The sequence below is a fragment of the Lutra lutra genome, chromosome 15 (assembly GCF_902655055.1).
Source record: "Lutra lutra chromosome 15, mLutLut1.2, whole genome shotgun sequence".
In the NCBI taxonomy this organism is placed as follows: domain Eukaryota; kingdom Metazoa; phylum Chordata; class Mammalia; order Carnivora; family Mustelidae; genus Lutra; species Lutra lutra.
In genome coordinates this window covers 68,952,514-68,967,545 of record NC_062292.1, presented here as the reverse complement: position 1 = coordinate 68,967,545, position 15,032 = coordinate 68,952,514, and the positions used below count along the sequence as shown (strand labels likewise).

Here is a 15,032-nt window from a genome sequence, read left to right as displayed (position 1 = left end):
CGGGCCTTGGGCGAGATCGCGGGCTGCGGGGCTGCGGCATCTTCGCCGCGCAGTGGGGCAGACGCTCCTTGTCCCGTCGTTCCGGATTCAGCGAGGATTCGGCCGCCCAGCGCGCCCTCTGCAAGCGCGTGTTCGGGGCCCACGGAAGGCGCAGAGCCCTCCTCCACCGCTAGAAGGACTCGGGACTACCCCTGGGTCCTTCTTCCACCTGACCCGGATCCTCTCCCATCCCCGCTGCACGGAGCTCCCATCATTTCCCAGCGGACGATCCCATCGGAAATACCCTCACCGCTTCTCAGAGTCGCCTAAGTGTCCCCCCCCCCCCCCCCGCTCTCTCAGATGGAAGGTTTATCCGCCCCCAGCCCCCCTACCTCAGCACAGACTTCGTGTCCGAGGCCTCCCTCCTTTCCATGTCCGCTTCCCTCACCACCTGGAAAACTCCAGCTCCTGCAAGGCTTGTAACCACCCGGATGGGTGGCCTTTTTCCTGGTCAGAGCGGGCCCCCGCAATCCCGGCACTTCTTCCCGCACTGCAGCTTGGCGCGGGCTCTGAGGCCTCATTGCCTGCAGGGTGACCCTTGACCTTAGATGGCCAGAGGGTTCTTCCTCCTCCTCGCCTCAGACACTGCTCCCCTGGAACACCCAGGGCCTTGTCCCCCGAAGCCAGTCAGCCTGCTGAGTCCCCCACGGAGCCGCCCTGCTCTCCAGGGCCGCTCGCTCACCTACTCCCCAAAGCGGTGCTTTCCTCGCAGAGACACCAACAGCCCTTGAAATTGGGGCCTCGCCACACGGGCTCGTTCTTCCCACCACCACCAAGAGAACGCACATACGTTAGCGTGCGTGAAAAGCGTTTGCAAGCTGTGCGGTTCTGCACAAACGTGAGGTCCTCCTTCTAGGGTAGGAGGCCTGGTCTGCAAGCTGGGGGCTGCGGAGGGTGAGGCGGGGAAGAGGGGAGGACCAGGATTGTCGGGCAGATGCAGCATGAGCCGGGAAGGCACAGCCCGAGTTCTGGGTGGACGCCAGCCCATGCAGCCTCCTGCGGGTTCCGGAAGACGAGGCTTGAAGAGGCCAGTGCCCGCCTCCGATGATAACACAATTACGCTTGGGAGTCACCCCTCACTAAGAAGGCAGACCTTTTTTTTTTTTTTTTAAGATTGTATTTATTTGACACCGAGAAAGAGTGAGGGAAAGAGCGCAGGCAGAGACCGAGGGAGACCCGTGGGGCTCCATCCCAGGACTGTGGGATCACAACCTGAGCTGAAGGCGAATGCTTCACCAACTGAGCCGCCCCAGCGCCCCTAAACAAGACATTTTTAAATAAAGATTCACGATTGAGAGAATCATTTTTGTTCTTCTGTTAGGTGATTATGCACTGATGTCAGCTTTGGAGGTGGGGAACTGACCTCACAGCCACCGAAAGAGTCCTTTATTGATTTCATTTCATGGTCTTCTAGTGATAGAAGCTGGCTCTTATTTTATTTAGGGGGCGGACCGACGGGCCTCGTCGGGAGCCATGAGCAGAGGAGCTGGGTCTGCGTGGCTCGGGCACCCCAGAGCTACTTCCCCTGCTCTTCCCCAGCACCCCACTCTCGCTTCCCAAACACAGCCGTGACAGCAGCCTGGGGGCCCCGGGATCTGCTGCGCCCACAGCCATGCACTCGCGGGGGAACGAGGGGGGCATCCTGTTGCCGGGAAGCCCTCATGCCAAGGTTTCTGCCCCCCACCCCCACCCCCGCCACGGGCTGCCTCAGTGACGGCCTGAGGCCACCTTCCAGAGGCAAGCATGGCAAGTCTGTGTGGCCCGTGGGTGTGGGGCCTTCCAAATGGGGCTGCTGCTTTCCTCTCCTTGCGCCTGGCTTCAGTTCCCGCCTGCGCCAACCTGACAGCTGTCCCTCTGACGGTGGTCAGGGTCTCAGCGCCGACCTCGGAGGTCGCCCCCCTTGGGCTCTGTAAGGTTAAGCGCCTGACTTCTCCAGCGGGGCCCTGCCTTGGAGGGAATGGGGAGAGGGGGCACCCACGTGTCTGGAGTCATGGGTGACGAGCCGAGAGGCCGGCGCTCTCCCTCTCCCTCATCCTTCGGAGTCCAGCCCCGTGCTTTCTCCTCTCCACCCCACTGCAACACCAGCACCTCCTTTCCCAGCGCTGCAGGGGTGCTGGGGAACGTGGTCACCCACCTGTTCCAAGGCTGGAAAGCTAGAGTCCTTGACCCACTTCCGCAGGGCCCCCAGCCTGGGCCCACTCAAGGCTCATCCAGTCCATCGCATGCTCCAAGTCAGGCCCGTGTCACCTCGCTCCTGGGCTGTTGGCGGACACTTCCTAAGTACCCCAGTTTCTCAGCTGGTCCCTTCCGTCCTGGCTGCCCGCACGCAGGCCCGAGTACACCTACCCTCCCACAGGCGTCCTGCCCCAGTGCCCTCAGTAGCACCCTCCCCCTTCCCCCCGAACAGAGCTCCTCCAGCAGCCTTGCAGTGGGTCTGTGGGAGAATCCTGACCTGTCCCCTTAGCCGTCCGGCCATAGGGCTTTCCCCCTCCCTCGGGCCTGACCGCGGTCTGGTAGGAGGCTCCCTCCCCCCATCGCAAATCCTGTAATCCTTCCCAGTTCCTCTTGTTAGCTAGGCCAAGTAGGCGGGCCTGGGTCTGCACAGTGGCACAGAGCTGGAAGCAAGAGCTCCTCCCGCCAGCCAGCTCCCGCCTTGTGTTTTGGGAACCAGCCCTTTCTCCTCTGAGCCCCCTGCTCCCCGCTTAGAGCTTGGCTAAACCAAGAAAACTACTCTTTGTGATGGCTACAGTTTTCTGCTTGTCCGTAGTGACTGATTTCCCCCTCGGGACAACCTCTGGGGCGTTGCTCACAGTCTCCGCTTTACTGATGGGAAAGCAGGGCCCAAAAGCAGGGAGGGGCACCTCATCGGAGGCCCACAGGTGAGCGGGGGCGGGGGGGGGGGGTGACTCAGTGTTCTGACCTCAGAGCCTGCTCTGGCCCAAGGTCTAGTTAGGAGAGACCTGGGCTGTCTGGGCCTCCATGTGGCCCGGAGTAAAGAACCAGTGAATGGGGCAGGGCCTACTGCGGCAGCCAAGGCTTACCCGAGAGATGGGCCATGACCTTCCATGAGGCTGGGGGCAGAGAGCTCAGACAGCTGTGCAGGAGAGCAGATGAACAGGGCTTCTGTGGCTCAGACAGCTCAGGTCAGCGGGAGGGAGGGCCCTGTGCTGTTTGGGTTTAGGGCTGCGTGGCCCAACTGCCACCCTGCAGCGTCCCTACCTGACCCGCAAAGAAGGTGACGTGTGAAAGGACCAGGAACACTTGTGGTCCAGAACAAGCCTGATGGGGGGACATCCCTGCATCGAGGTGACCCTGGGAGGTTCCCAAGGTGACAGCCAGCCAGGCCGGGGTTGGGCCCATGGGGGCGGAGGGGGGGTGGCTGGGAGAGGTTCTCAGGTGAAACACATGGCTTTGACCTTCAAGGAGCTCATGGGGGTTGTACAGGCCCAAAGTCCACTCACCACCACAGTCTCACCATGCCCCGCATCCCCTAGGATGGATGGGAGTGGGAGGCAGTAGGGAGAGACTGGGGCCTGGGGACCTGGGGTAGCAGGGAGAGACAGGGAGATCCCAAGAGTGGTAAGGGCTGGCGGGGGGGGGCACTGGCAAGGGAAGGCCAGGCTGAGGGCCCCGGGGAAGAGGCAGAGGAGGAGCCCAGGAAGGAGTGAGGCTGGACAGTGAGGAACAGGGAGGGGAGGAAGGGCAGACCGGGGGACAGAGGGGACGTGGGGATGGGCCAAAGGAAGTAGAATGTTTCTACTGAGAGCAGAAGGCCCAAGAGAGACACCCCGGACTCGAGTAATTCCCCCAAGTTGCCCCCTGGCCCTGGAGCAGAGCTCTGAGCTGGGGGGGGGGGGGTTTTCTCAGAGAAAAGGCAGAAAAGCCAAGCACTTAAACGGGAGGGTCCAGGCCAGAGTCTGGGAGGCCAAGTAGGGCTGGGCAGCAGAGTCCAGTGAGCCTGCCCCCAGGGCACCCCACCCCCGCCCTTGGGACAGATTATCGGTGTGTGTGAATGAGTGTGGAAGTGTGTGTGTGTGTGCGCGCGCACACGCGTGTATGTGTTGGAGTGGGGAGTGCTGCCACCCAGCTCTACCCTCCCTTGGCCCATCTTCACTTGCTGGCCTGGATCCCGGGTTCCCTCGTTCCCAGTGCTGCCACGGGTGCACGGGACTGACAGGGGCCTGCTGACCTATGACCGGCGCTGTGAGCATCACTTACCCAGGTCAGCCCAGGGGCGCGGTAACCAGCGGCCAGCGGCCCTGCTGTCCTGGGCTCCCTGGCAGACCCCTTGGGTTCATGGCTCTCCTTGTCGCCCTGACTGGACAGTCCCTGAGATGGCCAGCTCAGCACGGCCACTCCCTGAGGAGCCAGTAAGAAGGGGGGGCTTGGGGGCTCTTCCCAGCCTCCCGGAGTTTGTCACGCAGATGAAGGAACCCGGCCCAGGAGAAGAACCTGAGGAGGCCAGGCTGTGTCCCCCTCCCCGGGATGAGGAAAGTGGCCTCCCTTCTGGCCGGAATCCCAGCCCCGGAAACCCAAGCTGACCGGCCAGCTGCGAGCCTGCGGAAACTGAGCACCTGCGGAAGACCGGGGACTCGAACAGGCTAACACAGACCTCCTCGTGGGGGCCCCAATCCAGGCCCTGGGGCCAGCCTAGCCAGCATCTTCCCAACTCCCCTCCAGAAGACCGTTTTCCTGAAGACCCGGGCCCCAGTCACTGACCCCCTGCTGAGGCGGGGAGGGGGGCTTCCTCGGGTCTAACGAATCCCTCCTGCCCCAGAAGGCGGCTCCACCGACGCGCGGCCTTAGCACCGCCCCAGACCCCAAAGACCTCATAACGCGGACCTCACCGCCAGCGGCCCCCCCCCCCCCCAAGCTCCTGCCGTCCACCCCAGCCCCCGCCTGGACCTGCAGGCGCTCTCCCCTGCCCGAGGCCACACCGCGTCATTCTGCCCCTACACGCACGCGCGGGGCATGTCCAGGGCAATCAAGGAGCCCCGCCAGGATGGACGAGTCCAGCGGGGTCTGCGGCCTGGGGTCTGCGGGAGCGGCCGTGCGCGGAGGGCCAGCGGGGTCTGCGCCCAACCCGGAGCCGGCGCGCCACCTAGCGGCCACCCCGCGCACCCGCGCCCCCTCCTCCGAGCCCCCGAGACGGACCGCTTTGGAGCACCAGACACTGAGCAGGCATCGTGCTTCCGCCGCTTTATTTAGTCTCTCCGCGGCCGTCCAGTCCCGTTTTGAGCATCGGAAACCCAAGGCTCCCAGGAATGAACCGGCCCAAGATCACACAGCCACAGGCTCACACCCCGAAACCCATGCTCATTTTCTCCATCTCCCAGGGGCCCCATGGCTGCGAGCAGAAATGGGGAGTTCCAGCCCCCGCCCCGGGGTGGCTGGGAAGGTGGCGTGGGGGACAAGGCGGGTGCGGGGGCCCCTGTGATTGGACACCACCCTAACCCGCAGCTCCAACGGCATTTTACTGGGGTCGAGCCTACAGCGCACAAGGGAGGTGCGGCCATGTGAGCTGCACAGGTAAAAAGGGGACTTCACGCCCCTATTCCGGGGTGGCTGCTTCAAGTCTAACGACACTCCAGGGAAAGCCCTAGTGCTGGGGCCCCATCCCAGGGGCTGGGGTCCGTGCATGGAGCCAAGGGGCCCGCTGTGGGGGGCACACGCGCGAGGGTGAAAGCTGTGGCTGCAGAATGAGCATTCCGTCGCCCCCTCCCACCTGCTTGGGCTGTCAGGCCCGCATTTGCACACATTTGCATAGACAGCAAGGCCAAGCCAGGTAAGGCCTTCTCCCTGCAGAAGTGGCCTCAGTGCTGAGTGATTCTGTTCCCCGTGGAGCCAGAGGAGACCGTGGTCCCTGGGGCCAGGGGACTCCAGGCCTTATCCCCTCCCCGGGCTCCGCAAGGGCCTCTCCTTCTTCCCAGACCTGTGGGGAGACACGGGGTGGGGTCAGGAAGACAGCTTTAGAGGACGAGGCCATACAGTGAGACAGGGCTCCTGGGAAGGGGGGACCCTGTTCCTCTGGAGACAGCCAACACAGGGGCCAGAAGGCTACCCCTGCGTGAACTCAGGGTGGCAGGAAGGCAAGGACAGAACAGGACAGAACAACCTGGAGGAAAAGTCTCCCCGGCCCAAGAGGGGCCGCCTAGACCACTATGGGGTGAGCTTGGGCGGCTCCTGACCTCCCAGAAGGCAGGCAAGTCTGCAGACTCTGCTCCATGGGTAGCCAGCTGCAAACTAAAAGCGGCTCCAAAGGAGCGCCTGGGTGGCTCAGTGGGTTAAAGCCTCTGCCTTCGGCTCAGGTCATGATCCCAGGGTCCTGGGATCGAGCTCCACACCGGGCTCTCTGCTAGGTGGGGAGCCTGCTTCCCTTCCTCTCTCTCTGCCTCTCTCTCTGCCTACTTGTGATCTCTCTCTCTCTCTCTCTGTCAAATAAATAAACACAATCTTTAAAAAACAAAAAAAAAGCGGCTCCAAAGAAGACCCCTCCTCAGGGCCCCTGCTCCTTCAGACATCCCGTCCCCCTCCCCTGGGCCCGGCCACCCACCTCTTCTTCAGCGCTTCTTCTCCAAAGAAGTGGCTGAAGATGAAACTCTCAAAGTCATCCACCTCATCGTCATAACCCGTCTGTCTCACAGCCACCTCCTCCAGGCTGTCCTCCAAGGCATCCACAAAGTCCCGGAAGCGGAGGCGGTCGTGGCGGAAGATGCCGTCCTCGCTGAAGTACGCGGGTGAGAGGGGCAGCTGCTCGGTTAGGGGGCCGGCCCAGGGCAGCCGCGCCAGGTAAGTCCTCAGCAGGGAGGCCAGCTCCTGCTGCCGCACTGGAGCCAGCTCCACGCCAAAGGCCAGGCCCTCCTGCCGGGCACACTCAGGCACGCCCGAGCAGCCCTGGGGCGTCCGGTACTTGTGCCTCGACAGCTCTGCCCACAGGCCCAGGGGGTCCCGCTGGCCTTTAGCCCCCTCCTTCCACTGAAGGTGCTCCTGCCGCTCCGCGGGGCGGTGCAGGCCCCCACTCCTCCTCGGGGGCTCCCTGGGGCCCTGTCGCTTGCCGTCCTTCTTGCTGCTCCACTCCTTGCCCCTCCCAGCCGCCTCCCTGTCCTCCTCGCCCCACCAGCTCTTCTTTCCTTCACGGCCCTCCTTCCCGTGCTTCCAGGGCTCGGCGTTCCGGTCCCCCCGCCCATCCCGCCACTTCTCCTTTCCACTCCCTTCCCTGGAGCTCTGGAAGCGGGCCTCTGAGGCATTGGCAGGGACCCCCGCGTGCTGGCCCCATTTCTCCAGGTCCTGTAGCTTCCGGGCCAGTCTGTGGCCCAGCGCGGTCAGGCCAGCACGCGCCGGGTCCCCGTGGCCCACGTCCCTCAAGCTCTGCTCCAGGTCCCGCTGCACGGACCCCAGCAGCTCCCGCTGCCTCTCCAGCTCCCGCCGGAACGCCTGGGCCTCCGCCTCCAGCCGCTGCTTCTGCTGCAGGAAGCCGGCGCCCGGCTCCCGCTCCCCGGGGCCTCGCTGCTCAGTGGCCCCGGCAGGAGCAGAGCCCGGGCCCCAGCTGAGGCACACCCCATCTGGGCCGCGGATGCAGTTGCCCTCCAGCCCCCGCAGCCGGGCCCGCAGCTGCTGCAGCTCTGCCTCGAGGGCCCGCTGGGCCGCCTCACCCCGCCGCAGGGCCCCGCGCAGCTGGGCGTTCTCCTCCTCCAGCTCCCGGGGCTGCTGCATCAGGCTCTGGAGCTCCTCCTTCTGGGTCTGGGGTGGATGGGGCCACAGGAGGGTCCCGTCAGGGCCGCCCCCCCATCCACTCCAGGAGCGTGGCCACTCAGAGGCTTCAGTCCTCCTCTCTGCCAGCCACAACCCGAACCAGAGCCTGAGATCCCCAAATCCCATCACAGACTTCCGCTTCCATATCCTTCTAGAAGCACCTCCTTCGACCGACCTGCGATCAGCCACCTGAGACCCACCTCCCCCACCTAGAACAGATACTATTAACTGATGGCCGCTCAGCCTTCTCTCTGAGTCCCCGCAGGTGCTGTCACGGCTCCAAACAAAGCAGCACCACCTCCAAGGGGGCTGCCGGGCAAGCAACCTGGGCCCCCGCAGCAGGAGGGGTGAGACTCTCCGGGCGGCAGGTGGGGGTAACAAAGACGACTTCCTCGAGGGAAGATGGTCAGCCCCTGGCCGAGGGAGGGCCCTGTGCACGAACCTGCAGCCGGGCCTGCAGCAGCCGCACATCCTGGTTCTCCTTGGCGAGCCTGTCCAGCAGCGCCCCCATGCTCTGTAGGCTGGGGACGCTGTCCGCTGGTCCCGGGGCCCCATCCTGAGGGCAAGGGAGACAATGACCCTCCTGCCCCATGGCCTGTGGTCTCCCTGGCAGGCCCTGCTTAGCTCTGGGCCCAGGAAGCCGACCTGCCCATGCCCCACAGAGTCCCGCACCTCCGTGTCCAACCCCGTGTCCAGGAAGACCTGCAGGTCTACTTCCTCCGCGGGCCCTGCAGGAAAGCCACATCCAGAATTGGCCTCTGCGTACACCAGACACCCCCCTCCCACCCACTCTCTCTCTCTCACACACACACACACACAGATGGACGCCCTCCTGCCCCGGACCTGGAGCCCACGGCTGAGAGGGTCGGCAGGGAAGGGGCCCAGGATCAGCACCAAGAGCCAAAGGGTCACTGAGTCAGAGACGGCCACCCCGGGGACTGCCCCCCCGCAGCCTCCCTCGGGCCAGGAGGGGACAAGCCAGGCCCTGTCCCCACTCACCACTGTCTGACTCTGTAAGGGCACCTGAGAATAGACACGGAGAGCTTGGTGAGGGGACGGGGGAGACAGGGAGGCCAGACGGGGACACATGAGCCAGCAGGTGAGGTCCCACTCACCGGAGAAGAGGAGGATTCCTAGCCCCAGCAGCACCAGGGCCCCAAGGACACACACGTTGAGGGAGATGCCCAGCTCCCAGGCCGCACCCTCGCCTCCGGCCTGGTCCTCCACGCGCAGGGGCCCCGCAGGCTGAGCAGTGCAAGGCTCCCGGCCCCGCCGTCTCCGCAGACCCTCCACGTCCACATCGGTGTCGTCCTCACTGCTGGAGCCTCGGGCCTCCTCCCTGGGCCAGGCTGGAGGAAAGGACGGGGATGAGGCAGTGAGGCAACTGGAGAACAAGACACGGGCAGAGACCACCCACAAGGACACGTGAGGACCCCGGGTCCCTGTGCACCTGGGCAGCTGAGAGTGGGACACTGGCCTTTCCATCTGCAAACCCAGGGAGCCACTCTGTATAGCACAGCCTCCTTCGGCCCACACAAGCCTCCCGCCAACTCCCTCACAGCTCCTGGGCTGCCCCGCTCTTCCTGGCCTGACAGTGAGGGTGCTCGGGGGACCGGCCTCCCCACCACACTATGTCACCCGCACCGTCCCCAGTCTGTAGCCCCTGACCTGTACGACTGACCAGCCAGCCACTCCTGCCTGCTGCCCCCCAGGGACCAAACTCTCAGTGCACTGCCCTCTGCGCTGGTCTCTTTGGGGGCCCATCGCCCCCCACACCCGTTCGGAGAGAGGCACCCCTGCTGCCATCTGGCTGCCTGCGCCCCACCCCCTACATTCACCCCACACCCAGACAACTCAGCATCACATGCCTCGAAACTGCCCGCCCCTGGTCTTTGCACTTGTCCGCTCCGGGGCCCCAGCCTCTCCCTTTACCTGTCACCCTTCAGAGACAAGTCACACAAGCTGTCCTGGGCCCCACCTCCTGAGCACAGGACAGGTGGCCTCATCCCGCAGTGGATGCAACAGCCTTGGCCTGGAACCTTCTCTTTCTCCAACCCTACTGATCCAGAGCCTGGAACATCCCCTCCAGTGTGAACCCCTCCCCAGGCATGCCCACTCCCCCTCGCCCTTCCCTCCACCTGTCCTGGGAGTAAACCCCCTTCCCCGCTGAGGGTGCACAGTAATCCCACCTCAGCCTCCTGCTCTCTTGGTCTGACTTGCATTGGGCTCGGACAAGATGGCCTGTGGCCTCTCTTGCACAGGCCATGCAGCTCCCTCCCTCTCTCATCTCCGGACACAGGACGGAGACTCATGGGGGGTGAGAGCTGAACCAAGGGGCTGGAAGAGAAGCAGCCCCAGACGAGGGGAAGACCCGGGCCCTGCCACTTCCCTGCTACGTGACCTTGGCTGCATCACGTAACCTCTCTGAGCCTCAGCGTCCTCGGGGGTAGTGGGGAGGATTCTCAGACACAGCGTAAGGAGACCCCTAGCGGCTCAGTGCCAGGGCCGGGACCACAGCCGTGCTCGGCGACGAGCCCTCCAGCGAGCACTCCTTCCCCTGAGCCTGCTTGTGGAGACCCAGCTCCTTCCAGAAGGAGAGTAAAGAGGGGCACATCTCACCTATGTTGGGCGATGAAGGCAGGTTTCCTGGGGGGCTCTGACCCTCTGGGTCCTCTGTGTCCAGTCCCAGGCCTGCCACCCCAGGGACCTCGTCTGAGTCTCCCTGGACCAGCGTGTCTCCCAGGCCAGGGGGCCCCCCAGCACAGCCATCGCCTTCCAGGTCACCCTGAGCAGACACGGCCATAAGCACTCTGGGATCGTACCCACTGCCCCCTCAACCCGATGAGGGTCCTCACCTCGGCCAAAGTCTTCTCTGGCAGAATGGGCCCAGACTGGGAGCTTTCCTCAGACTGGGAGATGGTCTCAGTCTCTGTGGTGGAAGAAAAAGCCCAGGAGAAACGCCACCGCCCCCCCACTCCCCGTGAACTCCCTACACAGCCCTGGGGCTGCCTCAGGCCCTGCAGAGCTGGAAGGGCAGGAACACGCCAGGCCGGGTGGGGGCAGGAAGGCTTCAGACCGCGACTAACCCCGGAAATCAGATGAACCCAACCCCCTTTCCCTGAGGAAATGGGGGCCCCCGCCCCCAGGGGAGCCCTGCTACCTCCTCCCTCCTCAGCTCCAGCGGACTCTTCCACAGCCGCCTTGGAGGGGCTCCCGAGTGCCCGGGGAGCTCGCTCTGACTCGGCATCTGCCGCGGATTCCGGGCCCAGGGTCTCCACGGGCAGGCTCTGGGGGAAGGGGTGCAAGCAGAAGCCACTGCAGAGCACAGATCCAGGGCCGTGGCGGGGGGCTCTGCTGGGGGTCTCCAGACCTTGCCACACTGCTCCGTGACCCCCCCACCCACATCTCACAAAAACCCACGACACTCACTCAGCCGTGAGCCCAGGCAAGCTGGTGGGGCGGGGAGGGGCTGGGATGCGCCCCCACATCACACACACACACACACACACACACCGGGTGCCCCCCGCCCTCCCAAAGAAGCCAGCTGAAGCCTGGGTCTCCCACCTCCCCACAAATGAAACCTGGGGATTGGCGGGAAGGCGGAAAATGGCAAGAGGTAAAGCCCCCTGGGGACTACGGGTCACCACACGTCCCCATCGGCTTTTCTGCAGCTGTTCACACCACGGTGTTTCCGCCATCTCCCAGGCTTCTCCCCCTGCCCCACACAGCCCTCTCCTGCAGCCCCACCCCAGCCCCACCCCGGCTCCCCTCCCTGCACACCCCTGCTCAGCAGCTTGCCACCCGCTCCCCTGCCCAAGCTTCTGCCACCCCTCCAAGAACTGTTCTCCATCTGAGTATGTTCTTGGCAATTTTCAAGCCACTGTTCTCTCATGGCCTGCCTGACACACCGGGAGCCACGCCCCCGCTTCTCCAGGGGAGGACGAGAGGTAAATGCCCCTCGGTCAACAAAGATACCCAACAGGAGGCAAGGGCCCTGGACGACAGTGTCCGCCCCTCTCCTCTCCCGCTACGCCCCATGCCCTGTGTCCTGGCCCAGCCCCTCCCTGAGCCCAGCCTCCTCCCTCCCCTCCCCACCTTCTCCCCCCCTCCCCTTCCAGCAGTGCCTGACACGCCAAGCAGCCGGGCTGGGACCCTTGATGATGCCCTTCTCCCTTCTCAGTGGCTTTGGGGACACAGGTATCCACAGCCACCAGCTGTGCTGCAGATGTTCAGAACGGTCCCCTCCTCACCCCACCCACGGGGGGTGGGGGGGCCTCTGTCCAGAGCAATGACCGTCCAAGTCCCTCTGATCCAAAGCCCTTCCATGACCCGGCCCTCAGGAAGACGCCCGTGTGCCTGGGTCTGCAGAGGTTCCAGGCTCTGCCCCCTGCTTCCTTCCAGCATAATCTGGCCCACATCTCCACCTCACTCCATGGACTGCCTCAGTCTCCCCCAAATGGCTTTCCTGTTGTTGCCCCAGGCCCTCTGCTCACATCGGCCCCTCCTTCTTGCAGCTGACCCCATGGCACCCTTCTTTCAAGGCCCAGTCCAAGCCCCACCACTTGACTCCTGCGGCCTCATCTCTGTCCTCCTGCCCCTGGAGTCCCCTCCCCTGGCAGCCAGCAGGAGGTGACACAGGTGACCGTGGGCACCAAGGAAGGGCACAGACCCGGGGAGCAGCCCAGGCCTGCCAGCACCTCTTCTGTGGGGTTCCCAGGCCTGCTCTCCCTACCTCGGAGCCGGCCAGTACCCAGCTGTTGTCAGAGTCTGGGCAGGAAGCCATGGTTGCTGGCGTCCCAGAAGCTGCCGCCACCACCTGCAGAGAAAAGCGCTCTTCAGGACCCCAGTTCCCTTCAGCAAAGGCAGGATGCAGAGGGCAGTCTGGGCCGGGTCCCCAGGGCTGGGCAGCAGCTTCCAGAACCAACCCTTCTAACTCTAACCTCCACTGTTCTGGGCAGTACCAAACTTGCCCATCAAAACCTGCCCACAGCCACAGAGAAGGTCCCCTCTCCCACAGACCAGCGGGGCCACTCCGAAAGGTCAAAGCACATGCCCGGACAGGCTCTGGGGGTGACCTGGCCAGGCCCCTCGGGTTAGTCAGGGAAGATGAAGGCCACACAGGTTGGCTAACTTGACCTTGCCGAGGACGGGCAGCTGATGAGAGGAGTGAGAAAATAACCACCCCAGACTCTCCCACCATCACCCCTCCCCCGTGGGGACGCAGAAGACAGAACTCCCGCCCAGCCTCAGCCCTTCACCCAGTCTGGTTCCGGAATCCCCAGCGCTGGCTACCCGCCAGAATCACCCAGGAGTCTGACCCAACTGGGCCTGGGTCCTTATTAAAACCTCCCAGATGGTCCTCATGGCCGCCAGGCCTGAGAAGAGTGGGCAGACCCATCCGTGGGGACCCTTAGTAAGGCTCCTTGTCATGCTGACTCTCCTCCCCAGATTCTTTCCGTGCTCTGTGACGGGCCGAGTGTCATCTCAGGGAACGTGAAGGCCACGGGGAGAGGCTCTCATGACCGCTCTCAGTTATAAAGACTTTACAGTTTGCAAAGCAACAGACAGCAGGGCTGTGGGCCTACCCTTCGGGGTAATTCACTCTGCCCTGGCCGGGCGGGCTGGGAAGTCGCTCCAGTTTCCAAAGCCTGAAGCAAAGCCGGCTAAGAGGAGGGAGACCTATCCCATCATCACTGGGGCCCAGGACTGTCGCCTCAGGCTGGGCAGCTGCAGCTAGGACCCGGCACGAGACAGGAGGGACAGAGGAGCCCACCCCCCAGTCCTGGACCTTAGTCCTTCAGATGGTAAGTGGCTGTTTCCTGAGGGGCCGAAAGGTCGGCAAGTGGAAAGGGCTCTGTCAGCAAACCCGGGAAGGGAAGGTGGGCTTGGGAAGAAGTCTGGCAGTATGACACCCCCACTCGGCCCCCTTCTGTTTGAGCTGGGGCGAGACCCGGCATGCAGCCCAAATGACCTGCGGCCCCTTGGGATCCATGGCTGGGACTGACACGCTCAGTGTCTTCCCCACGCCCATGCGTCCCTGGCACACGCAGCATTCCCAGGCGCCCTGGCCAGCTTTTGCGGTGTCCCCAGAGTGGCGGCCCCCCCACGCACTGGGCTGTCATGGTCCCCTGTCCCCAGCTGCTGCGTGTGACTGCTAACAGGTGGTGGCAGGAAGGAAGTGGCATCAGCTTGGGCTGAAGTCCCTGTTTATCCCTGGCTGTGTACAGCCTGCTCCGGTCCTCCAGAACCAGGCGCCATGGCAACCAGGGTGATGTCAGACCCGCCGTCTCCACGGAAACCAGCCCCGATATCTGGGTCAACAAGACGAACGCTCGGGAGACCCGAAGAGGAGACAGTCCGGAACCCCGGCACTCGGGGTCTCCAACTCGGGTGCCTCTCTCCCCCGGCGGAGCTCATCCCAGATGCCACCAGGGAGCCCCGCTCTCCCTCGCCAGCGTCCCCGGGCCTTATTAGGAAGTTCCCCACCGCTCCCCGCCTCCACCCCCCGCACTCGCAGGCGGGCAGGGTCCGGCCCAAACACACTTCCAGGCGTGTCGGGCTCTTCTGCGGTGTGGAAACGGCGGCTAAAGGGGGACCTTCCCCCTCCGACTCGCTAAACTCGGCGCGTCCAGGAGCCGCCCCCCAGCCCTCTAAGGCGGGGGACCCCGGCGCCGCAGAAGCCTGCCCGGGGCCCCAGCGCCAATTCCGTCTCGGGGACGGACGCCCGGGGCGCCCCCCGCGCCCGCCCCGCGGCGACACGCAGCGCCCGGTCTCCGGCGGAGCGCACGCCCCGCTGCGCGCCCGGGTCCCGCGGGGAGTCTGGGGGCCCCCAGCCGGGTAGGGCCTCACCTGACCGCGCCTTCGGACCCGCCGGGACCTGTTGCTGCCGCGCGGGGTTTCCAGCCCCGGAGGGAGGGGGGAGGCCGAACCACGTGGCCGGGGCCGGCCAATGGAAGGCCAACGTCCCTGAGGGGGCGGAAACTTCGGGCCAATAAGAGCTGACGTTGGGAGGCCGGGCAGGGCGGGGGGCCTGCTCGGGTCCCGGACCCCCGCCCCGCTCCCGGGGCGAGCTGCGTGGTGGGCGACCTCCCCTCCTCCGGGCGTCTAGACAGTTGCTCCCGGGAAGAGCCACCGCTGGAAGGCAGAGGGCGGCACCTCCCGGGACAGCAGGGGCGAGGGGCAAGGTCGACCCTAGGACGGACGGACACAGCTGCAGGGTGGGGGAGGGGACACGGCGCGCC

General features: G+C 64.7%; 1 protein-coding gene across 3 annotated transcripts; it reads right to left on the bottom strand.

The window, feature by feature from the left end:
- Window positions 1-5,223: 5,223 nt before the first annotated feature.
- PBXIP1 (PBX homeobox interacting protein 1) lies at window positions 5,224-14,757 on the bottom strand. 3 transcript variants are annotated; one of them, XM_047705617.1, is made up of 11 exons: window positions 14,641-14,757; window positions 12,524-12,607; window positions 10,952-11,078; window positions 10,647-10,720; window positions 10,411-10,576; window positions 8,907-9,140; window positions 8,791-8,814; window positions 8,437-8,519; window positions 8,234-8,347; window positions 6,593-7,779; window positions 5,224-5,971 (listed from the first exon to the last, which is right to left on the bottom strand). In XM_047705617.1, exons 2-11 carry the CDS (start codon window positions 12,572-12,574, stop codon window positions 5,926-5,928), a joined length of 2,106 nt encoding a protein of 701 aa, XP_047561573.1. In that variant the 5' UTR covers window positions 12,575-12,607; window positions 14,641-14,757; the 3' UTR covers window positions 5,224-5,925. The 3 variants fall into 3 exon arrangements, with proteins under 3 accessions (XP_047561573.1, XP_047561571.1, XP_047561572.1); XM_047705615.1 differs by having other exon boundaries at window positions 10,647-11,078; XM_047705616.1 differs by having other exon boundaries at window positions 8,464-8,519; window positions 10,647-11,078.
- Window positions 14,758-15,032: the final 275 nt, after the last annotated feature.

Excerpts from the sequence above, each read along its gene's own strand:
- PBXIP1 (XM_047705615.1), bottom strand. The coding sequence starts at position 12,574 with ATGGCTTCCTGCCCAGACTCTGACAACAGCTGGGTACTGGCCGGCTCC. Across the intron at positions 11,079-12,523 it reads GGGTACTGGCCGGCTCCGAG|AGCCTGCCCGTGGAGACCCT; the intron begins GTAGGGAGAGCA and ends CCCTTCCCCCAG. Across the intron at positions 5,972-6,592 it reads GAAGAAGCGCTGAAGAAGAG|GTCTGGGAAGAAGGAGAGGC; the intron begins GTGGGTGGCCGG and ends GTCTCCCCACAG.